Genomic DNA, 16,806 nt, shown 5'->3' with positions numbered 1-16,806 from the left:
GTATGTTGTTTGACATCCCTCACGATACGCCCTTTCGCCCCTCTCTCGCTCCCCTCGTCGCCGTCGGCGGTGTGCCCCGCTTGTCGCCTCCCTCTTCGGTGAGGTGCCTGCCTGGGCATCTCTCGGTTTTCTGCGGACACGTTCTCAGTGTTGCGTCGTGCCCGCTCACCTCGCTCTCCTCTCTTGTTCATCACCTCTAGGCACGTCTCCCATGACGTCGACGAGTGTGACGTTGATTGCGAGCGTCCTGCGGCAGCCTCGCGTAGGCGATGATCTGCAGTGGGTGCGCTACGATGCGCCGTTTCGTACGTCGCAGGACTACGCAGCGGCAGAGTACCTCTATCGACTGCGCTTGTGCTCGTTGCGGCTGAGGAGCTCGTTGCTGTCGCCGTCTCTGCCTCGCACAGGCTCGGTAAGCGAGGTGACTCACCTGCTTCCTCACTATCCTGTCCAGATAACCGGCCAACTCGTCTACATGGATGAGCCGCTGAGCCCTGTCGTTGAGTCGGCAGCCGTGTACGCGTCTGCCGCGGCCCCGCTGTCGTCCTCATCCCCTGTCGACGGCGACACAGACACACATGCGGAGATGGAGGTGTTCTACACGTTTGCCGATGAGTGGCTTGTCTTTCCGCTAGAGCTGTGTGATGTGCCGCTCGATGCAAGCTGCAAGCTGCACCTCTGGCACAGGGACACGCACGTCGCGGAGGCCGCCTTTCATGTCTACTCCGTGGCAGGAGAGTTGTGCGTTGGCCAACGGCAGCTGGCGCTGAGCACGCACGGCGACGCGCCGAGCGATGAGCAGTCGTGGAGCACCTCAACGCGTGCCGCGGAGCTCCTAGCTGACTTTCACCGCGGCATGATGCCACCCATCCCATGGCTGGATACGCTGTCCATACAGCAACTGGAGGCTGAGCAGGCACGGCATGGCAACGCCGCTCTCCGCGACGGAAGCTTACAGTCGGCCAAAGACCTCTGCGGCGCACCAACAGCGGTTTTGACGCTGTACCTTCCAGCGGCCACCACCGCCGTCTTCTTCGAGCCTGGCGTGGCGCGCGTGTCGGACGGCATGCAAAGCCTGCTACAGCGCGGCGACGCTGCAGACGACGCCCGCGACTTCACTCAGCGTCCGTTTCCTGATCAGTACATCTTCTTCAAGGAGCACAACCTCTGCGAGGCAAAGGCGGCCATCACGTCCAAGACACAGTATTTTCTGTCGGACAGCAGTGCCCCTCCCGGTCCGAAGGAGCGCCACCAGCTCGCGAGCCTCCTGCGGCGTCCGCCCATTCAACTAGACAACGTCACCGGTACCGTGGTGACGGGTGCCGGTGCCGGAGGGGTCGGCGGTGGGCGGCTGGAAGAGACGCGTCTACTGTGGAAGTACCGTCACTTCATATGCCGCGACGGCAAATACTTCCTGCCTTTCATGCGGTGCGTCGACTGGGCGAACACCCACTCCAGCGAGCGGCGCGCCGCCTGTGCCCTCATCCATCAGTGGGCGAGGCCGGCCTTCGAGGATGTGCTGGCGTGCCTCAGTTTCTACTTTGACCATGTGGCGCCGGTGCGTCAGTACGCCGTGCGCCTGCTGCGCAGAGAAGGCGATGGGCGACTGTGTCAACTCGCCTTCCAGCTTGTGCAGGCAGTGCGGTACGACTCGGCGGAGGCGGAGCTGGCCAACTTCTTGGTGGAACGCGCCGTGGGGTGCTGGGAGCTGTGCAGCACCCTCTACACCCTGCTCTCGGTGGAGGTGGCGCTGGAGAAGCGTCGCACCTCGAGTGCTGCGGGAAAGGCGAGCGATGACAGGCACGGCGGCACGACCCTCTTCGAGCCACTGCTGCGTCGCTTGTCGGAGCGGTTGACACAGCAGTGCCCGCACTTCGCAACACGTCTTCGCCAGCAGCACGCGATGCATCGGGTGCTGCAGCTGCTCAGCCGCCAGCTGCAACAGAGCTCACTAGATCGCCTGGGGAAGACGGCGCTGGGCAACAAGCTGATCGCAAAGCAGGCGTGCGGCCTGCGCGTCCTCTTCTCCTCTGTGCACTACGGCACGCCATCCAGGAGAAACGTGAATGGGAGCTTCAGCAGCAGCCTGATGACGCACTCTTCGGCGGGTGTGCGGGAAGAGCACTCGATGAGCTCTGCCCGCATCGGCGACGGCAGCGAGGAGGCCGACGCGAACGGAGGCGACGGGGGCAGCGCTGTCGAGGCAACCGACGTGGACAGCGCTGCCGATGACGAAGTGCGGCGTTTGCGTTTTCCGCCCCCGTCACCACAGTCGCAAGGAAGTGCGCCCCGGTCTCCTCCGTTTCAGAGCGGAGCCCAGCAGCAGTGCCGCAACCGCCACACCTCAGCCGTTGATGTGCTGGACCGCTACGGCGTGACGACGCTCGCGACGCACCCCGGCATCCCCATCACGGGGATCCTTCCCGACTCGTTGTACATCTTCAAGAGCGCCAACCTACCGATGCGGCTGACCTTCACGGCCCTGCGGCCAGCGGGTCTCGCGTGGGGCGGTGGGCGAGGAGGCGAGCCGCTCTACGGTGCTTCGCCGTCTCCCTGCGTGTTGACCCCGCTCGCGATGCAACCCGCACCGTCCCAGCAGCGCAGTGGTGGACTGCAAGGGGTGAACAGCAGTGGTGGCGGTGCCAGCGCAGCCGTTGCGGCAGAGGAGCAGGCAGGGGGCTTTCTCGGGCCCGGGGAAGGCGACGCAGTGCCGCTGGCCATGATGTACAAGTACAACGACGACATCCGGCAGGACCAGCTCATTGTGCAGCTTATCCGGCTTATGGACGACCTCCTACAGCGAGATGGCCTGCAACTCTACTTGACACCGTATCGCGTGATTGCCACCGGTCCGAACGAGGGCCTTGTCGAGATTGTGCCGCAGGTGACGACGTTTTTCAGCGTGCAGCGCGACGTTCTGAAGTACCTGCGCGTGTACAACAGCACGGCGGAGCTGCTGCGGCAGGCGATGGACCGCTACACCCGCAGCTTCGCTGGCTACTGCGTCATCACCTTTGTCCTGGGCATCGGCGACCGCCACTTGGAGAACATCCTCATCACGCAAGACGGCCGGTTGCTGCACATCGACTTCGGCTACGTGCTGGGCAACGACCCGAAGCCCTTCCCGCCGCCCATGAAGATCAACCGTGAGATGGTGGAGGTGCTTGGTGGGCCGCAGAGCACCGGCTTCACCGAGTTCAAGCTGTACTGCTGCAGCGCCTACAACACGCTACGCAAGCACGCCTCGCTGCTGCTTCACATACTGCTGCTCGGCGCCCACACTGAGGGTATGCCGCAAGTAACTGCGGAGGGTGGCGACCCTCGCGTGAACCTGCTGAAGGTACAGGAAAAGCTGCGGCTTGACCTGACCAACGCCCAGGCAACGCAGTACCTGCAGAACGTAATCGCCGACAGCGTCGGCTCGATATTTACAAACCTCTGGGACGTCCTGCATGCCGCTGCACAGGCTACCCGTGGTTAACTGCGGTGCCTTTACGGCGTCGTATCGGCGTCTCTGTCCCCCTGTTGTGCGATGGGCTAACTTGCAGAGGCACGGCGACACTTCGAGAGAGGGAGACAAGGGAGGCAGCACAAAGCAGGTCCATGCGCGCCCTGTGTCACACAACACCGCCGACACACGTCAAGCCACAGGTGCTGCCGACAGGCGTAGTGCGACGAGGTTTTGGTGGGGGTAGGAAGGGTCTGCGCAAGTACGCCCGCCTTCCCTCCCTCCCCCCCTAAATCTCCCCGATGTGTATACATGGGTATGTGACGTCTCGGCCAGTGATGGCACCCGCCATGCGAACCGCCCTGCCCTTCTCTGACCCTCTTCTCGCTCCTCCTGCTCACCCCACCTCTGAGCAACTGCCCCGTCCGAGGCCTCAAACGCACACACACACACACACACACACACACACACACACACACACACGTGTATATCTGCAGAGAGAGAGGTTCTCCCACCGCCTTAATTCGTGCGACTCGTAATGAAGCGCAGCAGCAACGGTGACGCGGCAGATGCTCACCACCCCGCCCTGGCGTTTCACCGCGAAGTTCTGATCATCCAGCAGTGGACCAAGATACGCCGCGAGTTTCTGCAGGCACTGGAGGCCGTGGCCGCAAGCCGAGTGGTGCAGTGGAGAGAGCCACGCAAGCTGTGGCGCCACGCCCAGGAGGCGCTCGGCAAGTGGATCCTCTCCCAAGTAGCGCGCGTGCATCTACCGGCCCGGGATGAACCGCATAACGGCCCAAGTCAGGGCACAACCTCTGCGGCGCACCTCCGCGAGGCCGAGATCCGCTTCTTCCCTTCGGCAGACCAGCTGCGGCATGCCATGGCCAACGCGGGAGGTGCGCACGCGTCTTCCGCTGCGGCGACCGGTTGCAGCGCCATCAAAGGCAAGCAAGAGCTGCGCACCTACGATGAACAGTTGGTGCGGGACTTGTCCATCAAGTCCAACGGCACATACGACTCGGCTGCCGTAGCCGCGCTGGTGCAGCTGGTGAAGAATTTCTCCCTTGCCAAGCGTTGCGTCGCCGCTGCCGAGGCCATCGAGGCTGACATGCAAGGTGTCACGCCGACCCAGGCACTGAAGCCCCGTATTCGCCGCCTCGAAGCCGATGACCCGCAGCGCACCCCTCAGCAGCAGCGCATCGCCGGCCCCATCGCGGAGGTGTCGGTGCAGTGGCCGCGTCACTGGCGTCGAGAGCGGTGCCGCGACTGCCCGCCGGTATCGCTGCCATGGGCGGCAATGGAGAAACTGCAGATGTGCTACGACTTCTTCTCCGAGGCATCCGAGCAGGCGCGCTACGACAAAGGCGTATTCTCTGCAGACGCGCGTCAGCTCCGCTTCCAGCTGCGTGCCGCCACCGTCATCCTCCGCTACGAAAGTGGTCTCGCGACAGGAAGCCTGCAGCTCTGCGCCGACACGCGACTGAAGCAGCATCTGCACGCGGCAGGCTACCACGTCATGGACCTCTGTGCGTCGCCCATCAACGCATACATGAAGATGCCGCAGCCCGGCACGTTCAAGGGTCCCGCATCCGACAGCGATGGCGCCGTGGCCGCGGAGGTGCCAAATTACTTCTGCTCTGCCTTCTACGACACGGATCAGTACTTTGGCAGCATAGGCAGCGCCGTCGCTGCCGATCCGCAGCGCATCTACAGGGACGCGGTAATCAATCCTGATGGCAAGCCGCTGCTTCTCACGCTGGACGTGCCATACGACGAAGATCTATGCGAGCTGCTCTTTCAGAAGCTCGTGCGCGACATGCGCAGCGCAACGACGAGCACCGGAACAGCAGCAGCGGTGGTGGACTACGTCTTGGTGATCCCGTTGTGGTGGGATATTCGCTTGAAGATCGAGAAACACCTTTTTGGCGGCACCGGTGGGGTGACGAAGTCGTCGTCGTCGTCATCCCCTTCTGCAGGCCCCCTCGATGTCGCGCAGGTTGTGCAGAGACGGGCGGCGATGCTTCAAGAGGGGTACCCCGTCCCATATAGTTGGCCAGAAGCGCTCGCCGCGGCGGCAGGTGATGCGCGCACTGCCACGGCGGCGGCGGCGTCGGACACGTGGGTGTGCTTTGACGGCGTCTTCATCGACGATGACTACGGCTACTTCTGCACCACGACGAACAAGTGGCTCCACGGGGTGACAGCGACGGAGGTGATTGGGCTGGGCCAACCTCGCGCGTCACCTCAGCTAAGGCGGGCGTTGGATTCGTTCTATGTTGTGCCCGCGGCCTCTCCGCCTTCCAGGTGAGCGTGCAGCATCGCCGTAGACCGACACACACACACACAACTATATACATACATATGTGCAAAGGTACTGAAAACTGTAAGGGACGCCTTAAAGGGGAGGCGGCGACGTGTGCGAGTAGCATGGCCCGCCGTGTACTGATAGACGGAGGCGGCTACGGTGCCGCTCTCTCTCTCCCTTGCTTGCTTCCCTCTCCTTCGCTCATGGATCTCATCTGCACCGACCCCCTCCCCCCCCCTCGCCTCTTCTCGTCCTGTGCAGAAGTGCCGCCGCTTTTCACTTCCCCCTTTCTGCCACTCTCTGCACTCGTCCACAGACGCACACCCGAGGCGTCTTCCTCTCTCTCACACGTCTTGTCATCGTCGACATGGGGTACGGTGGTCCGCGGGTGGAGTTCTACACCGCCAACCAGTACAGCAACTTCGCCTCCGCCATCGATCGGGAAAATGCGGCGCGTGTGCGGAGTATCGTGCACAGACGCAGCTGGTCAGCAGAGCAGGAGGCTCAGCGCCAGCGCGAGGCAGCCTTCCGCGCGTACGAGCGGGCGCAGGCCGACGAGGTTGCGCGCGTACGCGCCGAAGAGGCCGAGGCGCTCGAGCAGCGCCGCCTCAAAGACGAGCGAGCGCTGCGGCGCCTAGCGACCAAGACGCGTCGTCGCTCCCTCACTGCCGCCGAGGTCGCCTCGCGTCGCTCGCGACACGCCTGCCTTTGCCGCCTCGCTGAGCCGCGCAAGTACCAGGAGGCAATGTATGGCAGCGGCATGATTGGCGGTGCCATGCCGCACCAGAGCGGACGCGACGGCAAGCTGCCTACGGTGGGACGCAACGGTGCCGTTTACTGCGCCGGTGTGGATCGCGACCGCATCGTCCCATCGAGACCGGTACTTGAGGGCACGGTGCCTCCGTGGATGGGCAGCTACAGCACTCACCACGGCCCCCATAAACTGGATGCGCAGATGGCGAAGGAGGCTGCGGCGTACTATTGCGCACACCCCGCACCTCCGCGAAGCGCTAGTGAGCAGGACATGCGGCAGAAAACGCTTCAGAGCATTGCGGCAGAGCACTCGGTGGCGACTCAGCAGGACGGCCCTGACGTCGGCATTGCGGACGCATCAGGCGAGAAGGGAAGGAGCAGTGTGGGGGACGCGGAGCAGTGGCATCGCATGGGCCCAGACTCCGTAGATGACGAGGCGGTGTCCATCTTCAGCCACGGCTCCTCGAACGAACCCATCGCCGCCACTGGCAACATGCACCTGAGCACCATCTCCACCAAGCACAGCGTTCAGCTGCACCTTAACCGCTATGGTGGTGCCATGACAGCGCCGCGGCCGCCGCGGTCTTCCAAGGCGGTGTCGGAGAACTTGACGCTGCCCGAACTAGCCGGCCGCCTTGTGTTCATACAGATGTCTAAGTCCGTAGCGCGATAACGCCACACCAGAGTCGGATCTCTCTCTCTCTCTGCGTGCATATTTTTCTTGTTCATGTACAGTGCGTTCCTTCTTTGCCCCTCACACTCTCTCGCTCAGTCACGACCACCTCACCCTCACCTCACTCACCCCCCCCACACACACACCGCCTCCCCGCCCTTCGCTTGTCTGCGTGTTTCTGTGCCTCTCTCGTCCTTGAGCTCTACGCGGAGTGTGTGCGCGTCTTCCTCCCTTCTACAAATGCGCTTTGCCCTTCGCCATCTCCCATCACGGGTGCTGGGATGGCATCTGCCACGTCTATGTGTCGCGCTGCGTCCAACTCTCGAGCGCCCTCCCTGTCTCTCAGCCCCTTCCCCCTTACCCCCACCTCCTCTCCCTCCAGTCACACGGTGGGCGCGCGGAGGTGGAAGGCACCTTCGCGCGTGGATCTGTGCTGTACGTCTGTGCGCTGACCCCACCGCCACAGGCGATGCAACACGCGGTGAGGGACTCCAACGCGGAGGGGCAGAGGGATGAAGGAAGAGCCGCACACGCGTGTTTGCGTGCGCGTCCGTGCGGGCCGCCAAACCGCAGCAGCACATCCGCCCACACGCCTCCATCTCCCTTCCCTTTTCTCATTTCTAATGACACGGTGCGGCTTCACAAGCTCACAGTCCCCCCCCCCTCCCTAGAACAGCCGCTCCTCACACACACGCACACCTCCCTTTCGCCCCTTCGCTGCACGCCGCTTGCTCTTCTCGTTGTCTTATCTCCTCCTCCCACCCCTTACCCCAGCGACTCCAGCGGGTTTTGTCGTCCTGTTATCTCTGGAGTTTCCCCCCTCCCCTGCCCCACTGCCCCCTGCAGTGGCCTCGCTCTCCGCGCGCGCGTGTGGCCTCCACGCTGTCCTCAGACGCGCATACACAAGCCACCACTGAGCACCGACGTAGCCCCTCCCCCCTCCACCTCATCAGAGAAGCAACACCTCTACGGCATCATGACGCAGCTGCACTCCGTCGCCAGTCTCGACTACGGCGATGGCCGCACCTGTGTGTGCCGTATTTGCGAGTGCGGCAAGCACCAGTGCCCCGGCCTGCGCGTCCCGTTCGTTGGGGAGACTACCTACCGCGATGAGTACGTTGGCAAGAACATTGTGCGAGAGCGGCCTCGCAAGGCGCGGCAGACGGTGTTTCCCTCCAAGGCAGAGCCCGGCCACTTCAAAACGACGAAGCAGGAAGCAGCGGACTTGCTGAAGGGTAAGGACTTGCGCCCGGCGGAGTCTTACAAGCCCCGTGAGGCCGCAGCGGCACCACTGCCGTTTGAAGGCACTACAACCAACCGCGCCGACTTTCCAGGCTGGATGCCTGACTACAACCGTACTAAACGCAAGGAAACCCCGCTCCCGAAACTGCCGGGCACGTACGTGACGACGAAGGGGGCGATGGAGGAACCAGTGCGTGACCTGGCCGAGCAGGGTAGGCTGCCGAAGCCGCCAAAGAGCTTCAAGGCGGACGACACCCTGCAGAATAGCCTCCCTTTCGACGGCATTACCAACTACACGGCGGAGTACCCGCCGAAGGAAGTGCCGATGACGCGCAGCGCCGCCCGCGACGTTCAGTCCATCGCCCTGCCTGAGAACCGTGACTTTCAGACAACAGTCTCCGCTGCGTATCAGGTGCCGCCGATGCACATGCGCCACGACTGTCCAGCCGCCTTCGTGCCGGTGCGCCCTGCCTCGCGCGATGGTCACATCAAGCTCTCCGTCTACAATATCCCCTCCGGCGATACCATGTACTAGTGTGCACGAGGGCAACCACAAACACAGGTATGCACGAGTGTGTTGCGGCACTGCTCCTACTGGATACGTGCCGGCGCATGTGCGTGTGCGTGTTTTTCTGGACTGTGTGCATGTGGGCGTGTACTGTCGCTGTTGTGATAGAGCATGGGTGTGCCGGTGCATACGCGCGTGTGTTGCTTGCTCACCCTCTCCCCCTGTACTTCTCCTCTTTTACTTTGTGTGTGTGTGTCTTCCTGTCCTTCACCTACCTCCATGTCTACTGATGTATGCAGCCCTTCCACACCCCCTCCTCCTCCATGTTTTTCTTTCCCTCTCTTGCTCTACGAGTGTGCGTGTGCCCCGTGTATGAGAGTGTGTGCCTGTCGATGCAGGGCTCAGCTAGTATCGTCCTCACCACCATGAGCACCACACCTTGTCGCTGTCGTCGCTGTGCACATACCTCGTAATGTTGCAGGCAACCAACAGCGACGATATCGCACATATTTCGTGCACCTTTGACGTCCCTCTCTCTGTCTGCCTACCCGACCGTCTCCGTCTGTGCGACGGCTGATACGTCCCGTTTTCTTGCTGTTCGCGTGTATTCGCCTTACGATGTCGTTGGGATCGCTGCGCGCCCTCTCCCCCTCCCCCTCCTCCTTCTCGATGCTGTGCGTCACGCTGCCCTTTGCATCGCTCCTCTCCTTGCTCTACCGCCACGTGAGTTGAGTGGGTGTGGATGATTGAGTGAAGCGGGGAGGGTCAGCGATGCGCATGCGATACACGAGGGAGAGCAAGTGCGTGTGTACAAGCATGTGAAGGGCACAAGGAAAGGAAAAGACGAATGGACTGTCAGCATCTGGCACCCGTGTCGGGGCACTGCGGAGCGGGGGGACGCAGCAGCTCGTCAACAACAACAAGGGCGTGCCCGCACCTCGCGAGGCCCTTTCTCGTCACGCCGCCCCCCCCCTCTGCATCTCCATGCTTGCAAAGGATCCCGTGATGTGTCTCTCTCCAGGGGGACCAGGAAAGACACATCACGGGATCCTTTGCAAGTACGGCCGAAGAGTGCGTGCTCACCGGCACACTCCATAGATAGATGCCCACGCAGGCACGCAAGCACTCGGAGCACACCGCCTCGCTTTCCTCTTTCCGCATCCCTCCTCCCGCCCCCTTTCGCACAGAAAAATGCATGTGCACGGCAGAAGCAGCAGCCGTACAAGGCGTGCGTCAACAATGTGCGAGAGACCAGCGGCATACCAGCCGTCTGCCCCACTTCCCTGCTTTGCCCATCTCCCTCTCTGACCTTGAAGCATCGAGCGGACGACCTGAGAGTCCCCCTCGCCCCACCCCACCCCCCGCACGCGCACGCAATCCAAGGACCTTGCGGAGGCGATGCGCTCCAATGGCGCCGCGCACATCGGCAACAACGCCTTCCTTGCTGTCACGCGCGATGTCACAGACACCGCATTCCTCTTCTCGAGCTCCTTCTCGCCAGCAGAGCAGTTGGTACCGCTGCCGCTGAGTCGCAAGACGCGCTTTCTCCCACACGCCTCCCTGGCATCCAATGAGGCGGAGCTCAGCCGGTATGCCGAGTCCGCAGCGAGGGCGGGGCAGTCCACAGAGGACGTTAACGTCAAAGAAGTGGTGGTTTCCTCCGCCGCCGCGTCGACGCCGCTGTTCCGCCACTCCGCACACGCCTCTCCTGACGGTCACAAAATCGCCTTCATCAGCAACGTGCGCCGTCACCACTACATCATTGACATCTCCGCTTTCCCAGCAGCGGTGTGTGAGCTGGAGATGCCCGAGGTGGTGCAGAGCGTGTGCTGGCACACCGTGGCGCACCACGCGCTGTGTGTGCTGTTCATCTCGGGCGACCTGACCATCTACGACACGGACCAGTCTTACTTGGGTGTCGTTGTGCCACTACACCGTCGTATCGCACTGCGACCCGTCATTGAGCGCAGCCTCGCTGACGCCGAGGCGCATGCGCACCCTTCTCCCTCGAGCCCGTCGACGGCACCAACGACCATTAGCCCTCTCAGGGGCACAACCGCTCTAGAGAAGGAGGCGCAGAGTAAGCGTTTCAAGGCTCTGGCTGGAAAAGTCAGCACCACACGTCTGCCACACGCATGCCCGGCGCATGCCACCACCGCAGAAGTGGCGAGATTTCGCGCCTTGGCCCTCTACGGCCGCGGCGGCGGCGGCGGCGCGACCGTTACTGCGAGCGACAGCGCCCACTCACCAAGTCACGCCGTGGCAGAGCGCATTGACCATGACGAGATGGTGCCAGTTTCTAGCGCTGATGAGGTCGGTGCGGAGGGCGCTGCCTCGCACCCGCCGAGCCCCAAGCCCGTGATGCTGCCCACCTCTCAGCTGGACCTTGTGGACATGTACGCGCTGCCGCCGACGGAGAGCACCCCCGCTATCCTGCTCCTACTCAGCAGCAGTGGCGACGTGTACGCAGTGCACCTCGGTGACGACTGTCTTCCCGTGCTTACGACGGCAGCCGCCACCGACGATGGTCGGGTCCGCACACGCGAGGAGGAGGCACTGTGGAGGGCCGAGGTGCCCGCCGCCCCGCTGAGCGTGGAGGTGTATCACCTCATCTCTGGCGACGACACCGGCGCGGCTGGGGACGAGGCGGTCGCCGTTGGCGGCTGCCTTGTCGACGAGGACGCCGGCACGCACGCTGTGTTCGTCCTCACCGCCAACGGGCTCGTCAAGGGGGCGTGGGTCAGTAAGCCTGACCTGTTGGTCCGTCACCGGGTCGCGCACGTGCGCGCTGTTGGCTCGCCGAACATATCCTTCACGCTGCACCTCAGCGGCTCCTTGGGCGCGCGGGCCTCTTTAGCCCCAGCCGTTCCGTCTCTCACGCACAGCGTGAACATGGCCCTCTCGCAGAACGTGTGCGTCGTTCGCAGCGGCGTTGCAGGGGAGAGGGCGTTTGTCATGGCGTTTCCGCGATGGGATCGGCGGCGGCAGGGGTGGGCATGTTGGTGTCCTGCCTGTCCCGACGCGCGAGAGCGGGAACGCGAAGCAGCAGCACTGCCGTTGCTTAGCACTGACGCCTCCCCACCGTCACCCATCGCTCTGCGTCTGCCCTACGACACAAGGGACGCGAGCATTGCCGTGGGGTGCACCGAGCTCGTGCTGGTGCCTGAAGTGTCCACGATGGACAGCCTGTGCGAGCGGGGCAACATTCTGACAATTAGTCTCGCTGCCGTGCTGCGGTCCGCCCTGTACGCACGCTGCGGCAAACTGGGGTTGCACCCCTCCGCCGGCACTGAAGCGACATTACGTCTGCGTGACCCTCAGCCGGCTGTGCTTGACGTGCTCAATGCCGTGCCGGAGTGCCACCGCTGCTGGTTGCGCGGTGTTCCTGAGGCGGAGATGAGCGCCGCAACGCTCAACCTCGTTAGGCGCATCGAACAGCTCAGTGGCGACGTGAATCGACGAGAAATGGCGCAGGCGCAGCGGCGACGGCGGCTCGTGGCGCGGCTTGCCAGTCTCGAGGGCCGCGTCGCCGAGATGGACGGCATGCTGGCAGAGTGGCGGCAGATCATCCTCGATGGGATTGTGCACCGCCGTGGCGGAGACGCCTTCCGCACGGCCAACGCGCGCCTGAGGAAGGTGTTCACCATATTGAATGAGCTGGAGCAGCAGCTGTAGTGCACGCACGGGTACCTATGCGCTCGCCTAGTCCTGCACCAGGATCGTCCGCCTGCTGTCCCTCGTCCCATGCAGGATACTTTTTTTTTTAGAGAGGCGCACGAGCGGGAGAGGACAATGGGGTGCAACGCGGACGACCTGCTGTGGCTTGCGGGGAGCCGGTGAGGAAGGCGAGTCATGTTGCTGGATGGGAGGCACGGCGCATCCGATGCTGCCATGCCCCTCCCCTCCCCGTCTGCGGGTGTGCCAGTGCGTTTTTGTAGTCGGTGAGGCTGTAAGCGTTGACGTGCAGCAGTGAGGGAGTGCGCCATTCGTACTTGGTAATCCGAAGAGGTGCACGTGTGCGCATGGAAAGTAGAGACGACAAGCACACACAAGGAAACTTTGCGCCGATGTGCGCGTGCGGTGCAGCACCACGTCTGCGCTGTGCTGGGCTGCGATGTGCTGCTCGCAAGACCCCGCATCCAATCTTGCTGGGCCATCTTCCCCCCCCCCTCTTTCCCCTCCCCTGAACTCCTGCATAGGTCCACACGCGCGCCTCAAGACGCATCCTCTTCCCGCTCCATATATATATATATATACACATATACTGAGAGAGGGGGAGAGCTGCACTGGATCCAGAGTTGTCGTTCCATGTGCCACCGCCGCCGCCACCACCCCCTCCCCCCTCCCATCCTTTCCCCGTCTCCCTCATAGAAGGTACGGTCGCATAGAGCTTTTATCCTTTCTTTGGCAGGCGTCAACGAGGGCAGCAACGAGAGTCTGCATGGTGAAGGCAGCTACCTCTGCCGCCACCCTCGCCGTTGACCGTAGTTGAGGAGGCGCCTCATGTGACTTGCATCGCCGCGTAAGATCCGGCAGTCGTCCGCTCTGGCACTCAGTTCATCCCCTCACTCCCTCGTTATTGTGCGTGGGTGTCTGTGCGTCCGCGTGAGCTCGTCCGATGAGTGCCCGGAGCAGATCCTCTTCCCACTCCGCTACAGAGGAGGGGGACACCATAGTGGTGATCCGGGCACCGCCACTATCACTCCCAGTGGGTGATGGCTGGGCAGCTGAAAAATGCCCATCGCCTGCGCTGGCGACGACCACCAAGCACGCTTCGCTATCGTCCTCATGCTCGAATTCCCCTAAATCTGGCGCAGCGGAGACGTCGCAGCAGCGCAGCTGGCACTGGTCTATGGCGCAAGTGTCGGCGCACTCCACACACACATCGCGGAAGCCCGACGCTGCCGCGGCCGTCGCCCATGGGACGTTAACCGAAGCCGTGTCGCCGGTCGGCGCAACAGCTGATGTGCAGATGGTGGCTGAGTTAAAGAGTGAGCTGTACCACGTGTCTCGCAGTCTAGTGCAAGCACGCCAGCAGGCGCGCATGAGTGAGGAGACGTGCGCTGAGCTGCGTCGACGCTGTCAAGGCCTAGAGACAGAGAAGCAGGGACTGCGGCTGGAGCTGCAGCAGGCGCAGGAGCGACTGCAGGCGCGCCAAGCGCAGACAGAGGAGCAGCGCCGCGAAGCGGCAGAAGCGAAGCTGACGGTGCTCTCCTTGACCGCCGAGCGTGACGAGCTGTCAGCCAAGGTGCAGGAAGCCTGGGATCGCGTTGCAGAGTTCAGTGCTGCGCTGCGCCGGCAGGAGACCGAAATGCAGAGGCTGCAGGCGGGCATTACGACTGCCCAGCACAGCAAGGAGCTCACCCTGCAGCAGCACTCCCACATGGAACAGCAGCTGCGCATCCTGCAGGAGCAGCTTCGTGTGCATGAGACGGACGAGCACGCCAACGCTGCAGCACGGCAACGGCTCTCGGCGGCTCTGCAAAGCGCGTTGGAACGCCTTGCCGAACTACTAAGCAACGTGGCCTACGGCTATCAGCGAAGTCTTGCGGACGAGAGTCGGGACGATGAGGATGGCACCGCGAGCGAGATGTTCGCGCGTGTTACTGCGAATAGCAAGGCAGCCTGCGACGAGGCCGCTAGCACGCAGAACCACGCCAGCGACGTCCCCCATGTCGTGCTCTTCCCTGCCAACTCTCACGCCACTAGCACACCCACTGAGAAGGCGCTCATGGAGACGCGGCCGTTGCGACGGCGCGGCTCATCACATGAAAGCGCGCGTGTGTATGCTGAGAATTTACTGCACAGCGCAGAGGCTGCAGTGCTAGGGGACCTGTGGGGACCAGAGCGACTGTCACAGCCGCCATCCGCACCGTCGCACGACGGGTTGAGCAACTCACCTGCGACGGCTAGCGCCGACCCTGCTGCCGTCACACCACCAGAGCGACGCCCCCCCTCGCCGTCCAGCTCACGCCAGGCACTCGTGCAGAGCCACCGCGCAAGCACGTCCCGGGATGTAACCGGGAGGGCGGAGGCGACGTCACAACTATCTGCCAGCACGACTCTGGCAGAGGAGGCGAGTCTGCGCACCGCCCTCACGCCCCTGCTACTCGCGCTAAAGCACGTCGCCACGATGCTGAGCAACGTGCGACATGAGCGGCGGCGCTGGGTAGCGGAGGCGATGCACTTTAAGCAGTGCTACGAGGAGGTGCAGCATCAGCTGGAGGCGGCGCAGCACGTGTCAGCGTCACAGGAGAGCCAGGCGGAGGTGTCGCGCTCACACATCGGAGCGCTGCAACGCCGCGTAGAGCAGGCCGAGGCCGCCTTGCTGGAGTGCCGTAGCGAAGACATGCGCCGCCGTGGAAGTCTGGCACAGACGCTGGCGTGTGCGGAGGACTGGGCACTCATTCAACACTCGGTCGAGCTGCTCCAGGTTCGCCACAACGAGCTCAGCAAGGACCTTCAGCAACTGCAGGAGCAGCAGCAGGCCGCCCCAGCCGTTGGGGTCGAGCGCATGGAGCAAGCCGCTTGCGCGGCGGCGGCGGAGGTGCGGTACCAGCAGCTCAATCAGCAGTACCGCACCTTAAAGGAGTGGGTGGAGACAACGTGGCCGACGGCGAGCCGTGACTTCCCACCACCGCAGTCAAGTGAGCGCTGTGCGGGCAGCGACATGCCCGTCGCGCCTCCGACAGTGCAATCTTTATTATCCCCACCGCCATTGCCACCGCCAGCGGAGCACGGGGCTGCCTCAGCTCCTCTTGGCGCCATTCCCACCGCCGCCAACGCAGCCGCACCTGTAGCAGAACAGAGTTGTTCTCCTTCAACGTTGCTGCACGGCATCTTAATGACCCCTGCGACAGTGTCCACCTCTCATCAGCGCGGCGAGAAGGGGGCACGGGACGCTGATGTGTCGCCGACGCACCAAGTTGGGGGCGTGCGTGGAGGTGACGCCAGCACCGCACCCCGCGAAACAGCGTCTGCATCATCTGCTGTGGCGAATGGAAAGACGAACACACTCGTCCAGCCGTGTGTTGGGCAGACGTCGTTGCAATCGGCGTCGTCGTTCCCATCCTCCTTCCCCACCCCTGCCGAGGTGGAGAACCGCGTGCAGGCTCACGCCCGCGCCCCCGCACCCCTTCCGCGCGCCGGCGCGCCGGCGATCAACGGAGTCGCTGGCCCGCCGCGTTTCACATCACCACCAAACACGGCGTATCCAGATCCACTAAGCGGCCCCTCGTCCACGGCGGCGTGGCCGCTCGTGGGTGACAACCCATATGACGCAGAGCGCATGCTACTGGCGTCGCACCACCGTGGCCAGGGTCGCTTGTGGCCGAGTGTCTCCGCGCCGTATGCGGCGCCTTCACCGCCGCCATCCTCGACAGCGCGCTATGCCAGCAGCGATGTCGTCACCCCACCGGACCTTCGCCGATCCTACGTGAGCGAAGACACTGACTGCGGCGTCACCAATGGCGCGGTGGACTACTCCTCTATGTTCGCTACCGAGGTGCTGCATGTGATCGAGGCGTTGGATCGACGGGTCTCTGGGGCACTCGACAGAACCCTACATGTGTAGAAGAATAAAGACGCGAGGAGGTGAGGGGCGGCGCACGCTCAGCCACGCGCACCCTTCTCATCCGGCCACGTGTCCGCCGCCCTCCCCCTCGTCCCCTCCCCACTCTTCTTGGCTTCTTTCACAGCAGGGCTCCACATAGGGAGGGTTTCCTCCTCCCCTCCGGGCGGGCGGGCGGGGGGGGGGGGCACCCAATGCCGCGAAGTGTGTGTGTGTGTGTGTGTGTGTGACGTATCCTGCACCGCTTCTCTCCCAGTCGAGCTCTCTCATCCCCCTCCCTCCCTTCCCCATCCCTTGCGCTGAT

General features: G+C 63.3%; 6 protein-coding genes across 6 annotated transcripts; all 6 read left to right on the top strand.

The window, feature by feature from the left end:
* Positions 1 to 211: 211 nt before the first annotated feature.
* LMXM_24_2010 (putative phosphatidylinositol 3-kinase) lies at positions 212 to 3,481 on the top strand (the record flags this gene model as incomplete). The annotated part of the gene is made up of 1 exon (XM_003875970.1): positions 212 to 3,481. One exon carries the CDS (start codon positions 212 to 214, stop codon positions 3,479 to 3,481), a length of 3,270 nt encoding a protein of 1,089 aa, XP_003876019.1.
* A 505-nt stretch (positions 3,482 to 3,986) lies between these two features.
* Positions 3,987 to 5,759, top strand: LMXM_24_2000 (conserved hypothetical protein; the record flags this gene model as incomplete). The annotated part of the gene is made up of 1 exon (XM_003875969.1): positions 3,987 to 5,759. One exon carries the CDS (start codon positions 3,987 to 3,989, stop codon positions 5,757 to 5,759), a length of 1,773 nt encoding a protein of 590 aa, XP_003876018.1.
* Positions 5,760 to 6,123: 364 nt separating this feature from the next.
* Positions 6,124 to 7,182, top strand: LMXM_24_1990 (conserved hypothetical protein; the record flags this gene model as incomplete). The annotated part of the gene is made up of 1 exon (XM_003875968.1): positions 6,124 to 7,182. One exon carries the CDS (start codon positions 6,124 to 6,126, stop codon positions 7,180 to 7,182), a length of 1,059 nt encoding a protein of 352 aa, XP_003876017.1.
* Positions 7,183 to 8,158: 976 nt separating this feature from the next.
* Positions 8,159 to 8,959, top strand: LMXM_24_1980 (conserved hypothetical protein; the record flags this gene model as incomplete). The annotated part of the gene is made up of 1 exon (XM_003875967.1): positions 8,159 to 8,959. One exon carries the CDS (start codon positions 8,159 to 8,161, stop codon positions 8,957 to 8,959), a length of 801 nt encoding a protein of 266 aa, XP_003876016.1.
* Positions 8,960 to 10,330: 1,371 nt separating this feature from the next.
* Positions 10,331 to 12,607, top strand: LMXM_24_1970 (conserved hypothetical protein; the record flags this gene model as incomplete). Its single annotated transcript, XM_003875966.1, has 1 exon — positions 10,331 to 12,607. The coding sequence occupies one exon, from the start codon at positions 10,331 to 10,333 to the stop codon at positions 12,605 to 12,607; it is 2,277 nt and encodes a 758-aa protein (XP_003876015.1).
* Positions 12,608 to 13,904: 1,297 nt separating this feature from the next.
* On the top strand, positions 13,905 to 16,505 carry LMXM_24_1960 (conserved hypothetical protein; the record flags this gene model as incomplete). Its single annotated transcript, XM_003875965.1, has 1 exon — positions 13,905 to 16,505. One exon carries the CDS (start codon positions 13,905 to 13,907, stop codon positions 16,503 to 16,505), a length of 2,601 nt encoding a protein of 866 aa, XP_003876014.1.
* Positions 16,506 to 16,806: the final 301 nt, after the last annotated feature.

The sequence above is a fragment of the Leishmania mexicana genome, chromosome 24, assembly GCF_000234665.1.
Source record: "Leishmania mexicana MHOM/GT/2001/U1103 complete genome, chromosome 24".
Lineage (NCBI taxonomy): Eukaryota > Euglenozoa > Kinetoplastea > Trypanosomatida > Trypanosomatidae > Leishmania > Leishmania mexicana.
The sequence above is the reverse complement of the archived record's forward strand: the minus strand, read 5'-3'. Positions and strand labels throughout refer to the sequence as shown.